This window comes from Ahaetulla prasina, chromosome 1 (genome assembly GCF_028640845.1).
Source record: "Ahaetulla prasina isolate Xishuangbanna chromosome 1, ASM2864084v1, whole genome shotgun sequence".
Lineage (NCBI taxonomy): Eukaryota > Metazoa > Chordata > Lepidosauria > Squamata > Colubridae > Ahaetulla > Ahaetulla prasina.
In genome coordinates this window covers 215,077,072-215,101,255 of record NC_080539.1, presented here as the reverse complement: position 1 = coordinate 215,101,255, position 24,184 = coordinate 215,077,072, and the positions used below count along the sequence as shown (strand labels likewise).

The 24,184-nt window shown below is 39.7% G+C and overlaps 1 protein-coding gene across 2 annotated transcripts in view; it reads right to left on the bottom strand.

Annotated features, from left to right (window-relative positions):
- Nucleotides 1-24,184, bottom strand: part of CHN1 (chimerin 1) — a 123,894-nt gene that overhangs the window by 37,254 nt on the left and 62,456 nt on the right. For both annotated transcript variants that reach the window (XM_058190187.1, XM_058190196.1), the window contains one exon: nt 7,482-7,770. In XM_058190187.1, the coding sequence (XP_058046170.1) occupies nt 7,482-7,770 (289 nt within the window). The remainder of the gene's footprint in view (nt 1-7,481; nt 7,771-24,184) is intronic.

Below are 24,184 nucleotides of genomic sequence, written 5' to 3'. Positions count from 1 at the left end.
GCTTTTCAAAGCTTTGTCTTGCCAATAGGATTCTTATGTGAAGAAGCTGATCATTGTCAGACGTTTTTAATCATGCTTTTGAGTTAATCTGCTTTTGTCAGATGATACTTTTTTCTCATTGTAAGACGTCATTCCAAAACTACAAAACAGAAAACAACACACCAAAGCTTTGTACTCGTGCACACATAAACACAAAATGTACCCAATCTAGATCACATTTGAATAGCATACCTATCTCTAAATTAATCCTTGTCTCCAAGAATAGTTGTAAGTGGAAGTCTAAGGGTTTGTCATTCATTAATTTTTCATCTATATCCAAGAAAATACTTATAGGCATTTCTGGACCATTTGCAACTAATATGGTATAGTATGTAAAGCACAGCAGAGCAAACCAATTTTTTAAAAATGGGCAATACAGGTAGTCCTTGACTTATGACTGTAATTAAGTCTGGAATTATAGTTGTAAATTGTGGTGGTCACTAAGCTATCACCATGTGACCATGCTTGATTTGATGACATTTTTACAGAGTCTGTTAAGTGAATTCTGCGGTCCTTAAGCAAGCCCGTTTTCCCCAATGGTATTTTTTGCTGGGAACTGGAATCAAATGCCAGTTTCTGGCAAAAATAGGCCCAAATCAGAGTCATGTGACTATGGGACACAGCAAACAGCTGTAAATGCAGGCCATCTCAAAATGTGATCACATGACCACAAGGGGATCATTGAAACCAAGTTGTAAATGGCTCTGTGGACATCCATCGTAATCTCAATTGTTTGAAAGGTCTGTATGATTTAATATCTGTGAATTGTGAAATCTCCAATCAGAACTGCAACAAAATTTCTCCTTTATTTTTACATGATACATGGGCAATCAGAAGAATTCACACCTCCACCATAATAGAAGGGACACTGTCTCTTTTCAAATGGTGTTTGTTATCTAACTTTTTTAAAGCCTTAAAAGTCACAGAATTGATTTTTAAAAAACTGAATCCTTGATTAATAAAATGCAAATATTAAAAACTTGAATATCTGTATAAATAATATACATTTCAGCTCAGTGCAGTTGGCATATGCACAGAGCATATTTGTGGATTGCATGTGATGAAGACAGAATATCATATAGACAGAATAGAATAAGAGAGTTGAAAGGGACCTTGGAGGTCCACCCACTATTTCCACCACCCATGATTGCCACTTCCGGTTTGGGTGAACCGGTCCAAACTGGCTGAATACCACCTCTGGATTGGTCCAAAGCTAACAAGAATTTGCTCCACTTCCTCACAAGAAACATACAGGTTTTGAGCGGAATTTTTCTAAGATGAAGCAACTCACGGTTACCAAGACTTCCCCTAGTGCTTCCACCATAGCAAAATCAGCTCCTATGAAACAACATCTGAGCCTATTGAATCTGCATGACAAATGATAATTGACAAAAGTCATATTCTTCCCTTCTTTTAATTAGTAGGGGCTCTCTTCAAATTTGGTTCCACCTTGAAGCTGAATATGCCATGATAGGCTCAACCTCATGAGAAAACCAAGTTAGAAACCAGAACAACGTGTTGGTGAAAGAGTGTGAAATCTTTGCCCAAGATTTAAAGTGTCTGTGACTGCTTCATGGGGTTACTTTTCCTTTCCAGATCCATTTTTCAAACTATTTGCCCTTGAGCCAATAATAGGTTCTTAGTAGTTACTCCCAAGATGATCATCTCTATTTATAAACTCTCTTGAAATCTGCTTCAAAAGAAATGAGATTACACCAAATGTCTGAGGGTAAGCCACAAGGTGTGAACAAGGCTTAGAAATAATTCAGAAATAATTTGACTTTATAGCAGAAAGCCATAAGCAAGAAAGGCTATAAGAAAATTCTGGGAGGATGCATGCATACATGCAAGAGATATAGAGAGAATCTCTCTCCCTCTCCCTTTCCCTCTCCCTCGCTGTGTATTTGTGAAGCCATTAGTTTGAAACAATAAAAGTGAACAGTTTCTGTTCTATTCTGATAATTTCAGAAATTGAAGATGATATGAGATGGGAAAGGTTTTTGGATTTTAGACATAGAAACGCAGCAATTAGTGCTTTATGTATGTATGCCTAGACCCGTAATTCAATCTAGACTCGGTGCAATTCTGAAAAATTAATATTTCATTCAAATTGAAAATGTTCCTTATTACACATATATAACACGGCAGTTTTAACGCAACCATCTTGAATGTTCAGAAATCAAGAAATCCACAGTAATGTCCACCAAGGTGAACTGCAACAAATTAAACATGGGAATTGGACTCATTATTAAAAAATGCCATGAAATTTAACAAATCTAAGATCATCCTTTCCTGTGAAGATGCTTCACCCATATCAAAATTTTGTAGTGTTTTTCAAAAGCATATAAATAACCTTCACTAGGATAACATATTTGTATTGTAATTAAAATGGTTTATGTAAAATTATCTGTTTTGTTCTTGAATGTTTTATATTTAGTCTGTCAATTTATAATTTGTTAGTGAGTGGCTGGTCTTCCCCAAATAAATGCATATAATTATCCATTCTGTGTTGTATGAAATTGTTGCTACACTGCCATCTTCATTCTGCAATGAAATGACCTAGTTTTGCCAACAGTTGTTTTAAAAGATATCCAACCAACATGCTGAAGGATTATGTCCAGGGGTGAAATCTAAAAATTTTCCTTACCGGTTCTGTGGGCGTGGCTTAATTGGTGGGTGTGGCTTGGTGGTCAGGTGACTGAATGGGCATGGTCAATAATAATAAATAATAAAAATAATAAAGTATACAAAACTTGGGAGGCACCGGTCTACCTTCTTTAAAAATAGAGGTCCCAGTCTACTAATTGCCTTTTACTGAGAGGCCCCAGTCTACCAATTGCCTTTTACTGAGAGGCACCGGTCTACCAATTGTCTTTTATTGTGAGGCACCGGTCTACCTTCTTTAAACATAGAGGCCCAGGTCTACCAATTGCCTTTTACTGAGAGGCCCCGGTCTACCAATTGCCTTTTATTGTGAGGCACCGGTCTACCTTCTTTAAAAATAGAGGCCCCAGTCTACTAATTGCCTTTTACTGAGAGGCCCCAGGCTACCAATTGCCTTTTACTGAGAGGCACCGGTCTACCAATTGTCTTTTATTATGAGGCACCGGTCTACCTTCTTTAAACATAGAGGACCAGGTCTACCAATTGCCTTTTACTGAGAGGCCCCGGTCTATCATGTACCTTTTTTGGGCAGGTACCAGTCTACCTTCTTTAAAAATAGGGGCACTGGTCTACTAGCTGCCTACAGTGCTGATCAGCTGTAGTACGGCCCTTTGAAGTGCCGCGGCAGTCATTTAAGGCCGTTTGCAGCTATATCACCATCGAGAGCTTCAGGAACAGAGAAGAGGAACAGCGAGGCTTCGACAGTGGCGGGGGAGGGCAGGGATTTTTGTTATCGGTTCTCCGAACTACCTGCCCCCATCGCTACCGGATCATGTGATCTAGTCCGAACCAGGAGCATTTCACCCCTGATTATGTCCTATTATTTTTTACAAACAGCGAGTCAATGATTGCCTTCCATAGACAGATTCTATTGCCTTGTGGGAATGCAGAAGGTCATATGCTCTGAAAAGAACCCTTCCTGTAATATGGGAAACTGATGCAGTTCATGTCAATAATATGTTGCCTAGATACACGGTGCAAAAAGCAACTGCACAAACCGTCATGCCTATTGGGATATCAATATGAAAATGGCCACTTCCTTCTCTGAAATAATTATCTCTATGCTAGAATTTCAAGGGGACCAGGTGAGAGCCCATGTAACATGTTGATAGGCTGTTAAATACCCTGACCTGATGGAGGAGTGAAAACATTTGGATCTTACGGATGTCTGATAGGTAATTGATGGATCAAATACTTTGGTCCCAAAGAGTTTGAAATTATATTGGGAAGCTTTGTATGTACAGAAGGTATCCTGTTGAAGGGTCATGCAATAGGGCACTGCTTTTAAAAGTAAAGAGCATGAACAAGAATTGAATTTGGCCTTTTCTACTCCAGCACTCTGGTTCTATTTGAAAGCTCTGTGTCAGGGGTCCTCAAACTTTTTAAACAGTGGTCCAGTTCATGGTCCCTCAGACTGTTGGTGGGCCGGACCGGCTGGGTGGGCATGGCTAGGTCATGTGACTAGGTGGGCGTGCCCAATTTAACAGTCCATTAAACAATGCACACAAATTAAGTTTTAATTTGTTTTGCTCATGGAGGTGTTTTATTTGCTTTTGTTTGCATGTTGCTCTTTTGGTTGACTTTTACTAGATCATTTTTTTAGTTGTTTAGAAGTCTAGTGGTCTACTTCAGAAAACTCAGTTTTGCAGCAATTCTTCTCAGCCCCAAGGAGCTTGAGAAATCTCTCTCTCTCTCTCTCTCTCTCTCTGTCTCTCTCTTTCTCTTTCTCTCTCTTTCTAGCTCTATCTCTCTTTATCTAACTTCTGGAGGTGGGGGAGGTGAAAAACAGGTAGTTTTCACCCGTTTTTTGGCCTCCTGGGGATTTGTGCACCCCGTTTTTTACCTCCCCCACCTTCAGAATGCCTCTGCAGGCCAAAATTGTTGGTCTTACCTTTCAGTTCCAGCCAGTCGGGCTAACAAAGGTAAGTCCCGCACTTGGCTGAAGGGTGGGCAGGGCGATATGGGCGGGGCAGCCTCTTGGCCCTGTGCAGGCCAAATTAATGGCTTTGATGGGCTGTATGCGGCCCGCGGCCCGTACTTTGAGGACCCATGCTCTATGCTTTTGTAACAAATCAGATTTGGACAACTGCTTCTCATTCCATCCCACTCTATTCTGACTTTAGTCCTGCAAAACAAGTGATATCAGAAAGATATTGGCAGCTGAATTATTTTTTTCCTTCTTAAGTGGCAGCATCCCTTTTGTCCTTATTTCTCTGAATAAGAAGCAGCCAGATTAAACTCTACATGAATCCAGATCCAAGGCTGAGTTTTCCTAGGACTCAGCACTATGCTAAACAGGGACACACACACACACGAAAAACACCTGATCAGATCATCAGCTTCATCCTCCCCTCCCTACCAAAGCCCCCCGTTTGATGAAACAGATTTTCTCTTGAAGCAGCTGACAAACAGCGGCAAGACTGATTAGACTGCAAGGTATTGCAGAGCTGGAATGTAAGTAGCTTCAAAGATAAGGGTGCCTCGTAATTAGCTAACAGGGCTGGGCAGAGCTTTGACGGAGTCTTCACTTCAGCAAGGCTTTGACGGAGACATCCCTTTGAAGCAGCTGGCAAAGCAACATGCCTCCTGCTTCTAAAGACTGAAGGAAAGATATTATGTGGCTTTGTTTTTGTGATATTTGGATGCTGGAACTGCTAGTCAAAAGAAGGCAGCACCTGGGCTTCCCCTCCCAAGTTATGCCTTTGTCAAGGAGCAATATTTTTTTCCCTTTGTCAAGGAGCAATATTTTTAAGCCCAAAGTAGGCAAGTGTTGAGAGAATGTAGATAATTTGCGGAAATAAGCAAACCTGCTTTAAAATACATTTTTAAAAGTTATTTAATAAAAGAGAAATTGCTACAAGTCAATACGCTAGTCAAGATTCCATGTTATCTATATCTCCCTCATTAGTTTGACGTCTAAACCATCAAAGAAACTTAGCGGTGGTGGTAGATCAAAAGAAAAATAAAGGGCAAGATCTCTACAACAAGGAGGACCTGCAACAGCTTCCTAGAAACAGTCTGCTCCAACGTTTCCAAAGCATTTGCTTTGTTCCTGGAAGTACCAGAGAAATAACTAAGACTCTCTCTGTCTGTCTCTCTCTCTCCTTCCCTCCCTCTCTCTCTCTGTGTGTGAGAGAGGGAGAGGAAGAGAAATAATCTCAATGATGCACACTGTGTCAGCACCACCTCTGCAGCCCAAAATTCCATGTGAAAGGAAATTTTGGCGACTCCCACAGATCTGCTAGTTAAGCTTATCTCCTTTTATGTTTTTTAAAAAAGCTGATTAATTACATCTGCATGATTCTGAAGGATCACCTTTCCAATTATGAAGGTATCCAGATATTGGGCACCCAAGAGCTTTTTCCTGGTCCATGATGTAAGCCATTTTTTTTTCAGGGGGAACTGCTCTGGTCCTGTTCCCCTTTTTAGTAGAGTAGCCAAAATGCTTCACTTTCACTTGACTTTTAATTGTTTAACTGTAGTTCTAATATCTGGCTAACACTTTTTATTCTGTATGCTGTGTTTTAAATCCAGTGGGCAACCTCTGGGTGTTTCACTAAATTGGAAGCAGAATGAAAAGAAAGAAGCGCTGAACTGCAAACTGGCACTTAACTTAATCTTTTGTCTGGCCTGGAAAGTGGTCTCTACTTGTCAATCAGGTCTCTGAACTTATTTATTAATTTGATTTTTATCCCACCTTTCTTAATTTTTAAATAACTTTTTTTTAATTTGAATTTATATCCCGCCCTTCTCCGAAGACTCAGGGCAGCTTACATTGTGTTAAGCAATAGTCTTCATCCTATTTGTATATTTATATACAAAGTCAACTTTTATTGCCCCCCACAATCTGGGTCCTCATTTTACCTACCTTATAAAGGATGGAAGGCTGAGTCAACCTTGGGCCTGGTGGGACTTGAACTTGCAGTAATTGCAAGCAGCTGTGTTAATAACAGGCTGCTTAGTCTGTTGAGCCACCAGAGGCCCTTAAGTGGGCCTTTCACTTGAAGTGGTGAACGCACAAAACGGGTTACCCTCTGGTTCTGAAGCTCTGCCCCACCCTCCTTGCAGTTGTGCGACAGCATTTCACGTGCTCAGCAACCAGCCTGTAATGACAGCCGTTTGCAGTGTCCCACAATCACATGATCACAATTTCTGACATTTTTGCCAAAAATGCCCCATAACAGACACAATGGGTTTGCTTAACAGCTGAGAATTCATTTAATAACGACGGTGATTTGTTTAACAACTGCAGCAAAACAGTCATAAAACTGGGTCAGTCATGTGATGACCTGCTTTATGACCATCTCGACTCACTACTCTAATGAGCAGATACGGTTATGGTCGTTAAGTCAAAAACTACCTCTATTTGCATTTTGCTTCTAAAAATTCTTGTTCTGAAATACCATCCTATTGGATCTACTGTTCATTGATGGCAAACGAATAGTAGTATTGGTTTTCCTTCACGATATTGGACACCTTTATTTCTACTATTTTTAATAAGTAGTGTTATTGAAGTCAGTTTCTGTCAATATCCTATGCTTTTAATAAAACAGTATTAAAGGGGAAAGAAGAATAAGGAAAATGTAGCTTTTGTGATTAAAAAAGCAGCAGTCACAATGAATGATTTTTTCCCCCATTCTATTTATCATCTGATTACATATGTATATCTTTCATCCTCAGTAACCTGCAGTAGAATTTACTGTCTTTCAAGGCAGATGAATTAAATGATGAAATATTTTTAAGACGTGGAAAAGTATAACTTTAAATGAATTACTTACTCTTTTTTCTACTATGTCATTGTCTCCTGCAGAATCTTTGCCATCAACCATATCTCTCACAGCCACAAGATGCTTCTTGTTTGCTGGCTCTCTGTTTAAAGTTGTATATCCTATGTGTTCATAAATTGGATTTATGGTCATCTTGGCAATGTATTCCGCTGCCTTGGTTTCAATATAAAGGGTGATCAATCCATCTGTCACCAGGTCGTGGATAGACTCAAAACGTTTCTCTCCAACAAAGTGTTTTCCATCATAGTAGAGTCTGAAGTTTCTAGTTTGATTTCCAAATCTGCCTCAATGGAACAGAACAATACATATATACATTAAAAATAGACAACTCTGGGCACGTTGTTTTCTAAAAAACTAAGGCTAGCACGTTCTCTTCATCAGCTTCTGCTACTTTGTCTAAATCAGAGTCTCATTATAACAATGGACCTAAAGTCAAAGAGATGTTCGGTTCTGAAAAGACGTGATTTATTATTTACTCAAATAGAAATTGACGTGCACTTTTTTTTTTAAGTGTTTTGTTTTTCAGTAAAAGGAAACATTGCCATAACAGAGATTTCTCTTTTGCAAAATATTAGTGCTAAAATCTTATGTAAATCTATATTTTTAACCCTGTTGTCTTTTTGTAGGAAAATGTCATATAGATGGAGTCAAGTTCAAAAGCAACAAGCCATACCAGACTGCTCATGGGACAGTCTAGGCCAGTGATGGTGAGCCTTTTAGACACCGAGTGCCCAAACTGTGCATGCATGTCCAAACTGCAAGGTGGGTGGACGCATGCGAACACGCAGACATTCATGCACAAATGTGTGGACATGCGCAGCAGAGACCCAAAGACCAGTTGGCCGGCGGGAGGTGGGGCATCCCAACACTGGCAGCTCAGCAACAGGTCAGTTCCTTTTCTTTTGTGAGCTTCTGTTTCATCGTTTGCAGGGAAACAGCAGCTCACGAAAGAAACGCCACAGAGATCTGACCTGGGGCAACGGCGCATGTGCCAGCAGAGAGGACTCTGCGTGCCACCTCTGGCACGCGTGCCATAGGTTCGCTATCATGGTCTAGGCCCATGAAAGCTTATTGAAGAAATTTCTTCATTTGAACATAATATGCTTTTGAAGCTCTATCAAGAAATCTTAATTCAGATTTTCATTTGTAATTTAGAAGAATCTAAATTCTAAATTCTGTTTGTAATACTAAGGCAAAAATAATTTAGGCTTTTAAACGGATTTCTAAACCTGAGCTCAGTAAATGTAGCCAACATCTCAAGTCATGAATGAACAATTTCATCAGCTGTTGATACTTGTTAAGAGGTTCCTTTAACAGCAGAGGTTGGGGATACATATTAACCACAAGTTTAGTGATCTATTACATAAGGAAAATACCGCCATGGTATTCTTCATTTTATCACCTGAACTGGAATAATCTGTGGTCAATGATCATGGTAATATTTTTTACCTTGCAACATTTTATTTTTTTTATATATATCTATTAACATTGTATATGAAGATTGTAACAATGTTCCGAAAGTGGCAGATTTGAGGCACTATTAAGCAAGAACTTTCACAGCTGAGGAATAAAATCAGATAAGGAAAAACCATACTCTCGACTGACAATTACATGACAGTATCTCACTTCATTGCAAGCCTATGCTTGCACACACACACACGCATATGTTTTTGTAGGTTTTCACAGGTATAGGTATGTAGGTCTTGGCATATTCGAGTCTTTTCCCATGTAAGGTTGAGAGTATCTTGGCGACGTTTCGATGAGGTCTCACTCATCATCTTCAGGCTGGTGCTTTCGGCTTCGTGCTTCCGTGAGCAAAGCGTGGTCGGAGCTGCCGTCTCTCTATAAATACTGATGGGGAGGTGGGGAGTGTTGCTGTGAGCGGGTTGGCTGGCTGTGTGGTTGCATCTTGATTGGTAGATGGAGTGGGTGTTTGCAGATTGGTCGGCTGCCTCCCAGGATCCTGTGTGGGTGTGGTCCTAGTCTTTTGTTCCTGAGCTTTGGTGTTTTGGCCTCTGGAATTCTGTGATGTGATGTCTTGAGCAGATGGCTGTGATGCAGCATCCTGGACCCTGGCCTGGCTCCGAGTCCGAGGTCCTGTCATGTGTTCCTGGAGTGTGTCAGCTTGCTTTGCATGGGGATCGTAGGGGGGTGCAGCAGCCAGTGGTGCCAGCATTGTCTGGCTTCTGGATGGTGGTTGTGTTTCATGTGTGGAATGGGTTTGGGTTTGAATCTGGTGAGGATGATCGGTGGTGGCATTGTGTGTTATTCTGGGTCCGGTGTCAATTTTTGTGGCTGGGACTCATTTGTTGACTAAGGCCAGTTTCCAGATGTCTGGTAGGCGGGAGGTGTCATCCCGTTTGTTCATGTTGTGGGGGTGTTTCTCTATTTCGATGGCTTCCATAGTTATTCTCTTGTTATAGTGTTCAGTTCTCCAAAACTGATGCCTACCAGACATCTGGAAACCAGCCTTGGTCAACAAACGAGTCCCAGCCATGAAAACTGACCCCGGACCCAGGACCACACACAACGCCACCACCAATCATCCTCACCAGATTCAAACCCAAACCTATCCCACAGACGAAACACAACCACCATCCAGAAGCCAGACCATGCTGACACCACTGACTGCTGTGTCCCCCTCCGATCCCCACACAAAGCAGGCTGATACACACCAGGAACACATGACAAGACCTCGGACTCGGAGCCAAACCAGGGCCCAGGATACTGCATCACAGCCATCTGCTCAAGACATCACATCACAGAACTTCAGAGGCCACAACACCAAAGCTCAGGAACAAAAGACTAGGACCACACCCACACAGGATCCTGGGAGGCAGCCGACCAATCTGCAAACACCCACTCCATCTACCAATCAGGATGCAACCACAGAGCCAACCAACCCGCTCACAGCAACACTCCCCCCTCGACCAATCTGCAAACACCCACTCCATCTACCAATCAAGATGCAACCACACAGCCAACCAACCTGCTCACAGCAACACTCCCCACCTCTCCACCAGTATTTATAGAGAGACAGCAGCTCCGACCACTCTTTGCTCGAGAAGCATGAAGCCGAAGACACCAGCCTGAAGATGATGAGTGAGACCTCGTCGAAACGTCGCCAAGATACTCTCAACCTTACACGGGAAAAGACCCGAAAATGCCAAGACCGATCTATCTATCTATCTATCTATCTATCTATCTATCTATCTATCTATCTATCTATCTATCTATCTATCTATCTATCTATCTATCTAGTGAAAAAACTGTTTCTTCTCCAAAGTATTTGTTCTGTATGCTATTCAAGTTTCAAACTATAATTCCTGCTCTTTTATCTACGAAAGTGGAAGCTTTTTTTAAAAAGTGTTTGGCAAATACAGCAGAGAAATTAGAGATTTCCCCTCAGATAATTTACCTTTGATCCGGCTTATTGAATTGGAAGATGGTAAAGAATAAGAGCATCCTCAATTCTGTGACAGTTCTGTTTATTAAACAGGAACATAAGTATATATAATTGTCTTATCTATATATATAAAAATGAAAACCACTCATGCCATAATCACGAAATCTCCACAACTGTAAAGCCTACAAACTTGAAATTTGCCACATATGTTCCTCTTGCCTTCTAGGTGCTCACTGAAAAGGATTTTTCAAAATGACCATCAGAGCATTAGTATTTGCTATATTATGATTAACATGCTCCGATGCTAAGGAGTTCTATTCCCCCTCCCCACCTGAAAAGAAATCTGTTCCAAATGCAAAATACAAGCAGAGGAGAGGAGTTTCACTTTCAGTTTCACTTTCACAGCAGCAACCAGGGAATAGCATAGGGGAGGCTTCTATGGGGCAAGGCTGAGAGAGAGAAGGGGATAGGATAGAGGAGGCTTCTGTGGGACAAGACTTAGGCAGAGAAGAGGATAGGATAGGGAAGGCTTCTGTGGGGCAAGCCTCAGGGAGAGGAGATAAGATAAGGGAGGCTTCTGTGGGGCAAGGCTAGGTAGAGAAAGGGATAGAATAGGGGAGGCATCTGTGAAGCAAAGCTGGGGAGAGAAGAGGAGAGGAGAGGGTGATTGTAACTACTCATTAATTTTCAAGCTGTACACAACGACTTATCAAGCGTGATCACATAGTTTTGTAGCGAAGCATGGGGATCCAGCTAGTACTTTATATAATAAACACTATTAAAAATAGCAGAACAGAAATGCATCAAAGACCCTGACATTGTCTTCAAGACATTTTCAATGAACACCTTGTGTGTTTATTTGCAAGTTGAAATGAATATCTTAGCTGTATTAAAAATTGCTTTCAATTGCTGTCTGGCCTTTACAGCTGATCAGAAGAATGGACAACGGTCCATATGTTGGGAAATGGCATTCTGGCTTTAAAAAAAATTGAGTCACTGCATCTTGAGTTTCTGATCAAGCAGTGGGAGTCAAAAGGATTTAGAGACAAACAATGTGATTGCCAAATTCCTTTTTATTTCAGTGGAAAAGAGCAGAGTGTAGGGTGAAATGACAGCAGAAAAAGCCTGCAGGAAGAACTGAAATGAAATGTTACGGTCTCCTCCCACCAGTGATTCCAACTGGGGAGAAAATTGGCCATAGGATGAGAATAAAAGAGAGAAAGTGCTTCATATTTCTCCTGCAATATTTTTGTTTCTGTAAGATATGACTGTAACTTGTATTACTAAATGCCATGAAGACTGGAAAAGTAGGGACCTTGAAGTATTCCCCTCCCCCTCACCATGTTTTCCTGTAACACAATAATGATCTGAAACCAGAGAGGGGGGGGGAGGGAGGGAGATTCAAAAGATGAAGTTTTATGGTCTGATCTGTCACTTTGTTAATGACAAAAAGCTCAAAACTTCAAGCAACCTATCAACAGAATGGCTTAGTCAGGCTCAAAACAGTTTACCCACTCTGGCTGCCCCAGGTATAGATACTGAATAATTACTTGTTGTGCCTTCAACAAAAGGAAGAGTTACTGTTGCTCATTTTAATACCGATGCACCAAGAGGGCTTGGAATGTATTCAATGATTACTAATTGGGGTGCACATGGGCATGGATTATATGACATACAAAAATCGACAGAATATCTATAATTATAATTCATATTTTCATAAATGGCTAAAGTAGTGTTCTTTTTACACTGTAACATTTCCAACAACATAAGAATGAAATGCTTATGTATGACTTCTACATTCTCCAAATTCGTACAACCTTTCCAAATTCATTCATTCTTGGTTCAATTCATGAAATCATTATTCCAGGAACATTAGGACGGAGTAATTTACATTTTTACAGCTTTTGAAATATCTAATAAAATCTGATTGTTAATCAAGGAACACAACATCTGTCTTCATCTATTTTTATACAGATTTTAAAGCACAGTAATTTTGAAACTCAACTATTGGCAAAACACGGATGATCATATCTGAAGGTCTTCAACTTTGCAATCAAATATTAAGCTACCACAGGGAATAATGCAAAAATCAGGCCAGGAACCAATTGCAAGAGCAGGTGCATGTTAATTAAAATATTCCCTTGTTCCCTTCCCCACCCTACTCCATTTTAAAAGAAATTGGTGTGTCTTTATTAGTTGAACAAGTGATTAAAGTTACTGTCCCATCACATGTCAAGGACAATATCTGTTTGAATGCTATGTATTTTTGCATGCTCCAAAATGAATTAATATAGAAATAAAAACTGTGCTTTAGATGTTGCTTTTTCCCCCTCATTTTTGTGAGACTTGCATAAGGTCCAACCCAACCATCCATTCCCCAAATGTGAAGATGTAAATGAATTCTAGAATGTCTTTATCAACTGTTCTAATTACGAATATATTACACTAGATTTAAAATTAAACTCTGGTTTTTCAATAATCTGTTTTAGTTATGTTTATTACCTGCCCTCAAAGCATTATATTGGTGGTTAAACATTTGTGAACAGTTTTGAATTTTCAATACTGCTGCATATGACCTAAAACATAACGTAATCCACTCAAGTCCTACAACTAGATGAAGAGAACCCAGTGAAACAAATAAATCAAAAAACATTATTCATTCATGTGTCAAGGAAAATAATCCAAAAAGGGTTCACAGACTTTTAAGTACCGTATATAAACTATGTGAACTATGAAGGTACTGAAGGGAAACTGAGTTGCTAAGCAGTCTTGGTTTTTCCAGCAAAGGCAGAAGCCAGCCTTCTCCCATAGTCTGACGCTCCTGCAGTCTTGCTAATGAATTTGTTGTTTATTTATTTATTTATTTTTATTTATTTATTTATTAATCGTATTTATATACCGCCCTATCTCCCGAAGGACTCAGGGCGGTTCACAGGCATTTAAAAACATATAAATATAAATACAGAATAAAAACAATTAAGAAACTTATTTGAAAGCCCGTTAATTAAAATATACAAATAAAACCCAATTAAAACCCATGAATTTAAAACCTAGCTCAGTCCTGCACAATTAAATAAATATGTTTTAAGCCCGCGGCGGAAGGTCCGAAGGTCCGGAAGCTGGCGGAGTCCGGGGGGAAGTTCGTTCCAAAGGGTGGGAGCCCCCACAGAGAAGGCCCTTGCCCTGGGCGTCGCCAGACGACATTGCCTTGCTGACGGCACCCTGAGGAGACCCTCTCTGTGAGAGCGCACGGGTCGGTGAGAGGTATTCGGTAGCAGTAGGCGGTCCCGTAAGTAACCCGGCCCAATGCCATGGGCGCTTTAAAGGTGGTCACCAAGACCTTGAAGCGCACCGAAAGCCACAGGTAGCCAGTGCAGTCTGCGCAGGATGGGTGTTATACGGAGCCACGAGGGCTCCATCTATCACCCGCAGCCGCGTTCTGGACTAACTGCAGCCTCGGATGCCCTTCAAGGGAGCCCCATGTAGAGAGCATTGCAGTAATCCAGGCGAGACGTCACGAGTGCGTGAGTGACCGTGCATAGGGCATCTCGGTCCAGAAAGGGGCGCAACTGGCGTACCAGGCGAACCTGGTAGAACGCTCTCCTGGAGACGGCCGTCAAATGGTCTTCTAGAGACAGCCGTTCATCCAGGAGGACGCCTAAGTTGCGGACCCTTTCCATCGGGGCCAATGACTCGCCACCGATGGTCAGCCGCGGATTAAGCTGACTGTACCGGGATGCCGGCATCCACAACCACTCTGTCTTGGCGGGATTGAGCTTGAGCCTGTTTCTCCCCATCCAGACCCGTACGGCCTCCAGACACCGGGACAGCACTTCGATAGCTTCGTTGGGGTGGTCCGGTGTAGAAAAGTACAGCTGGGTGTCATCCGCATACAGCTGATACTTCACACCGAATAATTGTTCAGAATATGCCCACTTAATTAGAATAATTTGAAAATTATTTTAGAATAATTTCAACTTTTTGTTTTGTGTTTGTTTCAATATGAAATTCAGTCAGTATCCAATTAATCTCAATGAAAACAGGACTTGCCCATCCTAGCCTGTGCAATTGGGAGGAGTCAACAGAAAGGGAGGAGTCAACAGAAGAAATGGAGGAAGAAGAAGACAAAGAGGAGACAACAATAAAAATAACAGTGACTGATAAATTAATATATTAAGAGAGTTGGAAGATACTTTTGAAAGGGAGATAGAGGCCTGGGCAGAAATTTTGGAAACTAGGCAGTGGAAGGGGGTAGAGGTGGGAGAAATACCTAGATTGAGCAGACAAGAAGCCGATGCAGACAGAGATAAAGATTCAAGAGAGGAATATGGGAGGCAAGCCAAAAAATGCATAGCAAGAAACGATGGATAGATGATTTCTTTTTGTTGTTGTTGTTCTGATTTGCTTTTCCTTTTCTCTCTCTTTCTTTTTTTTAGGTAGGTGACATGACTAGAAATTAGGTAGGATAGAAAGAAAATGTTTTTAGTAAAGGGTGACACGATTAAAAGTTAGAATAAGAAATAGAAATAAGAGAAGGGGGAATATTAGTGTATACACCTTTATATATAATAAAATAAAAGCAATAACAAGAGAAAACATGGAATAATTCAGTGTTTCTCAATTGTGACAACTTGAAGAGGTGTGGACTTCAACTCCCAGAATTCCCCAGCCAGCTGTGCTGGCTGGGGAATTCTGGGAGTTGAAGTCCACACCTCAAGTTGTCACAATTGAGAAACTCTGGAATAATTGAATAATGACAAACTGCAATTTAATATAAATGTGTATCATTATTAGAAAAATATAAGTTGATTGAATGTAATAACTATGATTAATTCTACTAGTTTTATTTGTATTAGAATGTATGACACCCAGGTGCCACACAAACATTGATGTGTTTGTAAAAAAATAAAAAATTGTTAAAAAAATATGAAATTCAGTCAGTATCCAATTAGTCTCAATGGAAATAGGACTTGCCCATCCTAACCTGCACTATTGGTCTTCCCAAGATTTCCTACTAAACACAGTTCAAGAAAGAATTCATTCTCTGACTTATAAATATTGTGTAAGCATATCCTGCAACATCCAGAGCAAAAGGGGGAGATGGCGGGATTTCAATTTCTCATGGATTCTGCCAACCAACTGTGTGTGGGGGGGGGGAGAAAATCCACTAGGGAGGGATGAATTTGACTAATGAAAGAGTTCTAGAGTTCTAGTTCAATTGAAAGGAACTTTTTGAAGTTTGAAATCTCTAAATTTGCATTTGCACCTGGCTGGGGTAGTGACTGATTTTCCCTCCTCCTTATCTGTTCAATTGGACAAGTCCTTGCAGTTTTCTTGGCAAGGTATTTCAGAAGTGGTTTGCCATTCCTTCCTTCCTAAAGCTGAGAGAGAGTGACTGGCACAAGATTGCCCAGATGGCTTTGTGCCTAAGGTGGGATTAGAATTCATAGCTTGATGCCTTCACCATACACCAAACTGACTCTCACACTAAGTTCTTCTGATTCTGCAGGAGGCCCATAAGATACACATGCTACTGAGTAGTCTTCTTTGTATGAACTTAATTCCAAAACTGCTTTTGCTTCTACATATGCGCTTAATGATTTGTGACACGAGGCATAAGTTTTCATGTATTAATTTTTAAATACTGTTGGGTATCTTAAATGAGAGGTACAGACATATAAATATTTTTGGAGATTTTAAAGCCATGGGTGAGGAGTTGGGAGAACCTTTTCTGATTTTTCTTTTAAAAAAACGAAGACGAAAGTTGTAGGAAAAATAGAAACACATGAAGTACTTATAAGTGTACATTCTTTTCAGATTTAACTTCACTTTGCTATTTTAAAAATATAAGCTGCATTTTGTATACTTGGGTTTATTCACATAATTATCTCATTCTTCATGTCTAATATATATAAAAGTAAAATTTAGACAGTATTTTATGTACTAGTTTACTTTCAGTTGATCATAAAATACAAATTTTATGAAACTTATTTGTTGATTTGTCAGTTTGACAATCTGGTGAAAACTAAAATTGAAGACTGAATAAATCAACATGATAATGAGACAGAGTTATGTACTATATTTTTCCACATTTTGTATGATTGAAGCAAAATAGTTAAGAATGGGGAAAAAACAAGAAGATTCATTGCACAAAAATTGTGGTATTTTTATGATGTCTCTTCAGTTTTATTTTCTGAGCTATCCCTACAATCAGCAATTTATTTGGTTCTTTTGGCCAAAAACAACAAACTTCAGCAGTTGCTACTTCATCTGCAACAAGAGACTTTACTTTTATCCCCCTGATAGACTTGTAATACTGATAACCAAAGTGCTTATTAGGACAAGCTTCTCTACTCTTTCATACTTTAGTGGCTGAGAACAGTGTTAATTTTTTTTAATTACATGCTTCCTTTACAAATTATAAGAAAGCATTTGGAAGGAATAAAGTGGGAGGAATAAAGGATAGCAATATATCATAAATTTGTCCTATTATGTTCATTAATCTGAAATAAAACATTTCACTTGAATGGCATTTATTAGATATCTGATAATTATCTATTAATTATACTCAATGCACAAAACAAAAGTAAAGAAATTTTACTGAAAAACTGAAAAATGTGGGCTGCTTTTTTTTTTGCTAGCTATAAATGAATTCTGCGTTTAAAATTGCTGCTATACAGACCCTGAGTTCTTACTTGGCACAGGGAAAAAGAACAGTGGAACACTCTAAAGTTGCTCCCACTAAAAATAATCATTTTGTAATATCAATTAGTACCACGTCAAGGCCTCATACACAGTCAGTTGGAAGAGCAAGAAGCAAGTGCCTAGACCAAGTTAGATCAAAGTCAGAGAGACCAGAGGCAGACTTGTAGATGAGTAAATTAGATAGGTTCCAAAAGTTGGCAACCTAGGGGAGAAGAACAGAATGAAGGATGTCACAAAACTCTGTATAGCTACTCTTGCAAATAACTTAACCAGGCTGAAGAACCAAGCCTGAACCCACAAGTATATGATGGCAGTCAGTTTCCTGTCAGTAGCCCTAATCACATGCTCTGGCTCAGCTTTGATGCGTTCTATCCAATCTTCCGTTGTGGTTTGTCACAGCTGCAAAACAAGTATCAAGCCAATTGGTCCTTCTGCTTGAGGGCTTCCTTAGCAGGCATAAGGTGAAATTGGGGCTCTGTTGCCAGGGTATTCTTTGGTTTGAATCCCTTGGTGCCTTACAGTCCTATTCTTTTCATTTGTGGGTACTAACTACAGTATTTCCTGGCAAAAATACTTACTAGAGGAAAGTGATGTTGCCAAAACCTCATAGCAACCCCACCATTTGAGCTTTCTCTGAGCTATACAATTCTCTTGACTGCAGCTGAAGTGGGCAGATAGATACTTGTTTTGCTGGAATGGACAACTGGATAAAATATGTCCTAAATGTTATGGATATTTGTAAGGAAGCCAGGTAGCTTGCCCTATATAAAACAAAAGAAACCCCACCCCCAATGCACATTCTCAGCAGAGCTAGAGAGGAGCAGGAAGGGAAAGACTGTCAAAATGCTTACTAAATGCTTACTGAGATAGAGATTGAGGCCCTTTTCTTCTTTGAAACATTCCCTTTTCTGCAAATAGAAGAAGAAAAAAAAACTCAGCAGGAATGAGCCTTGCTGAAATATATTATTCAGCCTCTGAATCTCTTGCTAGTAATTGCTAAAGATGTGGGGGCAGGTGGAAGTATGTTGCTAACACAACAGCAAAGGATAATGTAGGAGTTCTGGCCGAAACAAGGCAGAAATTATAATAAATGACAGACTGAAGTGGGTGTCAGCAGCAATGGAAAGAAGAACACAAATGTAGCAAGAATCACATGTGAAGAAAAAGAGAAAAAGTAGTAAGAGGGAGATAACTGGACAGGTACCGGTAATTCATTCTTCATTAACTTTAGAAAATCTTTACAAAAGCAGGCTAACACACTAGCTATAGTATTAAAGCTCTATATTGCAGCATGGAAGGCACACAGAACTTTCAAAGGCCTTTTCATAGATCACAGAGTAGCAAAGTTGAGACCACCACAAATTTGCACTTTTTTAAGGAAATGCACCCTAAAATTCATTAAGCATTTCGAAATATAATTTTATTACATATTGAATTTGTTATGCGGTTGATTAGTGAAGTATTGTGCTGGCATAGAACAATGTACATTGTTCTATGCCAGCACAATACTTAGAACATGCTTAAGTTCTAAAGTGTCCTCAAAGCTACCTTCGGGTATATAAGGTAATCTTAGGGCTCTGCTATCTTGTAGAGGAAAAAGATAAGAGAAAATTGAGAGAAAAGAGAAAGAAACTCCCAAGGATGTGGGATGAGGACCCAGAATAACCTCTGAGAACATCAGGCAAGAAGGGTTACCCTATCAGCAATAGCCGCTATCAGCTACAGCATTAGCTGTTACCATATGAGCTATAACAGCCATCAGTCTCTCCTGCATACAAGGAACATGTCTGCACTTTTTGGAGGGTTGGAATATAACAAAATTGAATCCAAAATGGAAGATTGTAAGGGATATGCCAGAGATATAACACAAATGGAACACTGCAGCAATAACAATCCAAAACATATATCAAGTTCTTTTCTGCCAAATTACAATTATAAACCCTCAATTTCCTGGGTTCCCTTCAGGGGAAAAAAAAATACAATTTGATTTACATAGTAGACCACTTAGGCTTTATGAAGCCCCCAAGAAATAAGTGGGGTAATATATTTTTGTGAGTTCTTAAGCAAGAATGGATTGGATATTGTGAGAAAGAATACTGTTGAAGTACATCCAGAGGGCCATTCTTTTATTTCTGAATCTTATATCATCCAACTACCAAATACAGGAGAAAGAATTTAGGCCTGGACATATAATTCTGATTTTTGTGTTTTTTTAATTTGACACATCAACTAGAAATATCAATACATTTTTTTTGGACTTCTATGGCCAAACACTGTAGTTGCCTGTAATCTTCCTAGATTAAGCAGTAACTGCTTTAGGAAAATACATTTGATATGGATTAGGATTTAAGAAGAAGAACATTATGGCTTCAAAATCTAAGGAACTTTTTCGTGCAGCTGTTGATAAAACTAGGATCACCAACATGATTGCCAGCGTCTGATGACGGATATGGCACAAGAAGAAGATGGATCTATGCTTTAGGGTTCCTACTTTATTATCCAGGCCCAAAGATCAATATTCTTTTATTCCCCCCACCGTATCCCAGCAAACAGCCACTTCTGTTCATGGCTGCTGCATCTTAATGTTATGTTCCCCTGCCTTCACCCTCCCTCCCCCACTCCAAATCATAGAGCTCAATGAGTTTACTTCTATGATGGCCTTCAAACCAAGCTTCCTTTTATAAGTAATCTCTATTCCCGCTCCTTCAGTTATTTTCCTGGACTCATTTCTCCAGCTATCTAGCAAATCCGTATCGGCACTTCTGCCTTTCTTTCATGGCCTTGTAAGGACACAGTTAAAACTCTTCATGTGAAAGGATTCCTCCCCAGCCCAAGCCCTGTTACTTAACTCAGCGGTAGCCTATCTCTGCATCATTATCCTCAGCAGTTACTGTTTGCTAATATTCCCTGTCACTTTGGGAACAGCTGAGAGGAATCATTTGCAGCAAAAATTAATCAGCATAAAAGCACCTTGCCTTTAATCTCTTTACAAATAAGTCTTGAGTGTCAGGGTACTCCTTATATTAAAAAATTCAAATGAAGTTTCCAATCAAGTGAGTTTTCCCATGTCACATTGCAGTGTTTCTCCCCCCCCTCCCCGTAATGCAACCATAGGCCTTGAAGGGAAAGCAACCATGGTAACCAGCTAAACACTGTTGAGTTGAAGTGGCAGCAGCGGCAGCAGCAGCCATCATTTCCAAAGAACAGAGGGTGCTGCTGCCCTTCAACGCCTCCCACTTCTATTTCTCTTGGCTTTCCTTTTTATCTTCTCCCTAATTAAACAAGTTTCCAACCACAAAATCGACACTGGAGATGATGCACTATTGTTGTTATCATCTGTTATAGGCCTTGGCATTAAGCATTAAGCTGTTTAGTTGACTTTAAAGGCAGATTTAATACCCTCTGGAATTAATTAGAAATTTCCTGTCCCTTTTAGCTGTAAGGAATTTCTGATTTACATAAAAATGTTTTCTCTTATACCTTTATTCTCACTTCTAGCATGGATACCTGTGCAATAATGAGCTTGGGCTATATTTTCTTTTGTCTTAAAAAAAACCCTTTTATTAAACCTTGCTTCTGGGATGCAGTCACTAACTTGCAATATTCTTATTTAATATTAATATTTAATAATAAATGTGGCTCTTTTTAAAAGCTAAAAAGATACTTTACTCCTTCTTGGTTCAATCATCTTTGGGAGGGGGGAAATCTGATCTCATAAAAATTATATTCGCTTTGAATCCAGCCTGTTATAGCAATGTTGAGATTTATGCACTTTGCAGCAAATATTCATATCTGCTGACCCTATTCTCTACAAAAGAGGCTTACTAGCTTTGCTCACCTAGTCTAATAAAACCTGTTACTTGAAATACAATCTTGTTTTTCTTTCAACTACAAGTGGATTTGGTTTCTCTTCTTTGGTTATTTTCAAATGGTCACTATATCCATCTGATCTGCTTAAACTCAGTTGCTTGGACATACAGTACATATTTGAACACAGCATTGCTGTAATATGAGAGCACATAAAACTGAAATAGAAAAGTACTTTATTATCAAAAGCTACTGTCTGTGAAAGCTACCTCACACTAGTCACTAAAATCCATCTCTCAAAATAAATAACTTAAAACACTATGCTGGCATTTCAAAACTACTGGTTATGGGAGTGGAATAAGCACTTAATCTATGGACTGAGCACAAAGATGTAATATTAAAAAACAGGCTGGGGATAAAGAGGATACAGTGCTGCCTTATGTACATAGAACTAAAATCAGCATTTGGCTTTATAGGCAGAAACCTGAATTTATTTAAGCATTTTTACTCCAGTTCTTGACGAAGCTTGACAGTTCTGAACTAAAAAACATAAAAACATACTCTTCATAAAACCGTATTTCAAAATTCAGTCTTAAACAGCACTAAAAATATTACTAGCAAATCTGAACGACTCAAAAGACATGGGAGCTAAAGTTATGATGAAATTGGCCTACATTTATGAAATAAGGGGAAAAGCAAGTTTGGAATTCAGTAGGATAAAGAAAGAAAAGTACTATAGAATATCTACCTGCTTATATCAAAATATAATAGACATATTTATATGAGTATGTGAACAGAGTATTTATTCATAATATATATTCATATATTCACATTACATACATGTATTTTCACATAATATTACAGTCTAAATGCCTAGTACCGTAACATGTTCCTGTTGCTATAAATTATTTAAACTATATAAGATTGCATTACCAGGTTTTAAGTACATTTTATTAATACAATTTCCAATATTATTAGTGAAATAATTGAATGGCACAGTCTTACGAAGGAAGGAAAGGAAACACAAGACTCCAAAATGAAGAGAATGAAGTAGGGAAGTGGTAGAAGGGAAGTGCTCCATAGTGAAAGAAAGCAGATGCTTTCTGTTTCCTTCCTTCTGGGAGGGAAACACAGATTTGAAAAGATGGACATTCCAGCTGCCGAAGAGATCAAACCTATTTGTAATTCACTAATGCATATAAGAAAGATAAAAAATAAAAGAATAGTAGCCGCTTAGTCAGCGTAGGTAAGCCCGTCAGCTGCAACAATACAAGAGTTTAGTTCTTCAATAATTTGAATTAAACTGATGTCAGATAAGACGGCCCACATTTGATAAAGCAAATTGTTATTTATTTAGGTCAAGTTATACGGCTGTCTATCTCAAATTGCCTTATACATTGTAAGCCGCCCTGAGTCTTCGGAGAAGGGCGGGGTATAAATGTAAACAAAAAAAAAATTTAAAAAAAAATTAAGGACTCTGGGCAGCTAGAGAAAGCTCCCTCACAACCAACCCCTTCCCCACATAAAACAGCAGCTGAGGTATTAGTGACAATGTAACCAATGTATGGCTCAACCCCACCTCCCATCAGGACCAGGTTTTTAAGGCCTTATGGAAGGCCAACAGGGTGGGGCCAATCTGATCTCTGTTGCCTGTATAATCTAATTATGTTACAGGTATAGTAGTCCTTGACTTATAAACATTCATTTAGTGACCGCCTATGGAGATTCTCAATCATCCACGTCATAGTTGTCCCAGAGGTGTTTTCTCAAGAGGCAACTGGACTTTCTGGTTTTTCTTTGAAGACATTTCACTTCTCATCCAAGAAGCTTCTTCAGCTCTGACTGGATGATGGGTACTGGAAGGATTTATACTCCTTGCAGACAGCTGGTCATTTGCATTGTTTTAGCTGGTTGTTAAGGTCACCTGGAGGTTTATCTGTGTCCTCAGGGTCACCTGAATAGTGCAAATGGGTGTGGAGCCTTCTTGGAACTGTTGAAAGGACTGTGTTGTAGACTGGAGATAGATAATAGTGACCCTGATGAGAAAAATAAACCTTGAGGTGACCTTAATGACCTGCTAAAAGGATGCAAATGACCAGCTGTCTGCAAGGAGTATAAATGGGGCTCCCCTTGAAGAGCACCCGGAGGCTCCAGTTAGTCCAGAATGCGGCCGCGCGGGTGATAGAGGGAGCACCGCGCTGCTCCCATATAACACCTATCCTGCGCGGCCTACACTGGCTACCGGTAGTCTTCCGGGTGCAATTCAAGGTTTTGGTTACCATCTTTAAAGCGCTCCATGGCTTAGGACCGGGATACCTTCGAGACCGCCTTCTGCTGCCGATTGCCTCCCAACGACCCGTGCGCTCCCACAGAGTGGGCCTCTTCAGGGTGCCGTCGACCAAACAATGTAGGTTGGCGACCCCCAGGGGGAGGGCCTTCTCTGTGGCGGCACCAGCCCTGTGGAATGAGCTTCCTCCGGGATTACAACAACTCCCCGACCTCCGGACCTTCAGACGTGAACTGAAGACCCTATTATTTCAGCGTGCGGGACTAGCCTAAGAACAAAATGTTTTAGTTTAAATTTTAATGGGGGTTTTACTGGTTTTTACTTTTTAGTGATCAGGCTATGATAATATTTAGTTTTAACTGGGTTTTAATGTTTATTTATTATATTGTTTTATATTGTTTTTAATATGCCTGTGAACCGCCCTGAGTCCTACGGGAGATGGTGCGGTATATAAGTTTGATAAATAAATAAATAAAATAAAATAAATAC